General features: G+C 36.3%; 1 protein-coding gene across 1 annotated transcript in view; it reads left to right on the forward strand.

The window, feature by feature from the left end:
* The window catches only part of LOC143296641 (uncharacterized), a 43,249-nt gene that overhangs the window by 36,547 nt on the left and 4,202 nt on the right, over positions 1-2,500 (forward strand). The window contains exons 37-38 of the mRNA XM_076608671.1: positions 1,584-1,697; positions 2,098-2,211. Coding sequence (XP_076464786.1) covers positions 1,584-1,697; positions 2,098-2,211 — 228 coding nt within the window. The remainder of the gene's footprint in view (positions 1-1,583; positions 1,698-2,097; positions 2,212-2,500) is intronic.

Raw genomic sequence — 2,500 nt, forward strand, 5'->3', positions numbered from 1 at the left:
TGTCTGTGTGTCTGCCTGTCTCTTTCTTGCTCTCTCTCTCTCTGTGTGTGTGTGTGTGTGTGTGTGTGTGTGTGTGTGTGTGTGTGTGTGTGTGTGTGTGTGTGTGTGTGTGTGTGTGTTTCCCCTCCCTGCCCTCTCTCTTATTAGCTGACAAACATATGAAAATGCTCCATTTACAAAATGGAAAAAAAAAAAAAATTGGGTATCGAAAATACAGAAAATTTTGAATGACAATGGTTTTGGTATTGTATGGTTGTGCCCAGGAGTTGGGTATGAAAATAACTTCACAGCAGTCTTCAAAGATAGATTGAGTTACAAAACAACAACAACAACAACAAAAAGACACAAAAAACCCGACGACAACAACAACAACAAAAAATAAAACAAAAAACAAAAACAAAAAAACAAAAAACAAAAAAAAACAACAAAAAAACTGGCATTCAGAAATAGAACACAATGAAAAGTACAACTGGCAATACTCGTTTAAAGATACATTTGGCGCAGAAAAACATTTGTCATTTATTTAAATTATTACCACCAAGAAATTCCGAGATGGCCTTACACGATTCCGACTTAGAGAGTGCGGACTGAGCAGCCATAAGGTATGGTGTCTGACTGAAGGCTAAAGTAAACAGCAATTGCCCAATGTGAGGTTTCGAAAAAAAAGAAGAAGAAGACGAAATTCACGTTTTATTCCACTGTCCTGCATATACATACATCCGAAACACATATCCATTCACCATAGAATTAAGTCCCGTTAATGACTTGACCCGCATGCAACACGTGTGCTAAAAAACAAAACAAAACAAAAAACAAAAAAACGAGAACAAATAAATGGTAACAGCTATGTCCAAATTTCTTCTTTTTTTTTCTTTTTTTTTTTAACATTTTTTTAATTCCATTTTGATTGGTTGACATTTTACAACAACAACAACAGCATCTTAATGGACATTTATAAAGAAGAAAAAGACAAACAAAGAACAAACAAAAAACCACAAAAAAACAACAAACAAACACCATAAATACTCTGATAGAAACAGCCAAGCAGCTGGATTATACACTGGTTGGTTATCATCATGGAGTATTATCATTCATGTCCAAATTTCTTACTGTAGCACTTAACTGTAGGCAGAAAGCACTGGAAAATGGGCAGACAGTATAAAGAATCAGGTAAAATGTACGTAATTTTATACAGACAACTCCCTAATGCTAATGAATAAACGTATTCACTAATCATTATATAAGCAAATGAATTATGACCGTGGATGGTCCATATGTTGTTTGCTCTTTCGTTGTTCTTTTTGTCTACCCTTTTCTTGCATACAGTTGTTGTCGTGTGTGTTTCGTTGTATTGTTGTTTTTTGTAATTCCCCCTTGTTAAAATGGCTGTAAATGCTTTTGACAATAAATCATCATATTATATCATATCATATAATCTCTCTCTTTCCCAGTTTTTTTTTTTTTCATTTATTTTTTTATAATAGATTATGCCAAAATTAAGTAATTTTTTTTTTAAATTAAGATTTTGCGAAAGAAAATTCAGCATAATACACATTGGTAATCAGGTCATGATCTGTTTCCAGACATAGACGAGTGTGTGAGTGACCCCTGTCAGAACGGTGCTACCTGTGTAGATCAGGTCAACGGTTACCTGTGTCAGTGTCTACCTGGGTATACTGACCGGCACTGTCAGACAGGTGAGAGACAAGAAGATTCATGACTGATAATATGATTACATAAGTGTAGCAGAAGTGATCAGAATATCAAATGTTTATAAAGCATGGAAACCTTGCGCTTCCGTATATTCCAGTTCCTTTGCAAAAATGAGGATACGTTTCACGCTTGCGAGCAGATTCATCCTTTCAGAGTTAATCGAATCTATTCATTTACGAAACAACATTTTCATCCTTGAACTAGCTTTCTTGTCTTGGACGTGAATCTAAAAAAAAACCCAACAAAACAAAAAACAAACAAAAAAACATCAGAATATGTAGGCATCTATATTCAGGACTTTGTGCATATAACTATGACCTATAATGGAAATGATAATTTGCGTAATTGTCAGAACATAACATATTCTGCGTGATCTGTTTCCAGACATAGACGAGTGTGTGAGTGACCCCTGTCAGAACGGTGCTACCTGTGTAGATCAGGTCAACGGTTACCTGTGTCAGTGTCCACCTGGGTATACTGACCGCCACTGTCAGACAGGTAATGCTTTCGGGATGATGATTAGAGATTTCTGACCACAGCTGTATTCAACAGGTGTCATTTTTATAATATCGATAACAAAAGAAACACTATGGAAAAAAAGAGACACGCATACTCTTACCACACCCCTCTCTCTGTTTCTCACTCTCTCTGTGTCTGTCTGTCTCTTTCTTTCTGTCTCTCTTTCTGTCTGTCTGTGTGTCTGCCTGTCTCTTTCTTGCTCTCTCTCTCTCTCTCTCTCTCTGTGTGTGTGTGTGTGTGTGTGTGTGTGTGTGTGTGTGTGTGTGTG

This window comes from Babylonia areolata, chromosome 21 (genome assembly GCF_041734735.1).
Source record: "Babylonia areolata isolate BAREFJ2019XMU chromosome 21, ASM4173473v1, whole genome shotgun sequence".
NCBI lineage: Eukaryota > Metazoa > Mollusca > Gastropoda > Neogastropoda > Buccinidae > Babylonia > Babylonia areolata.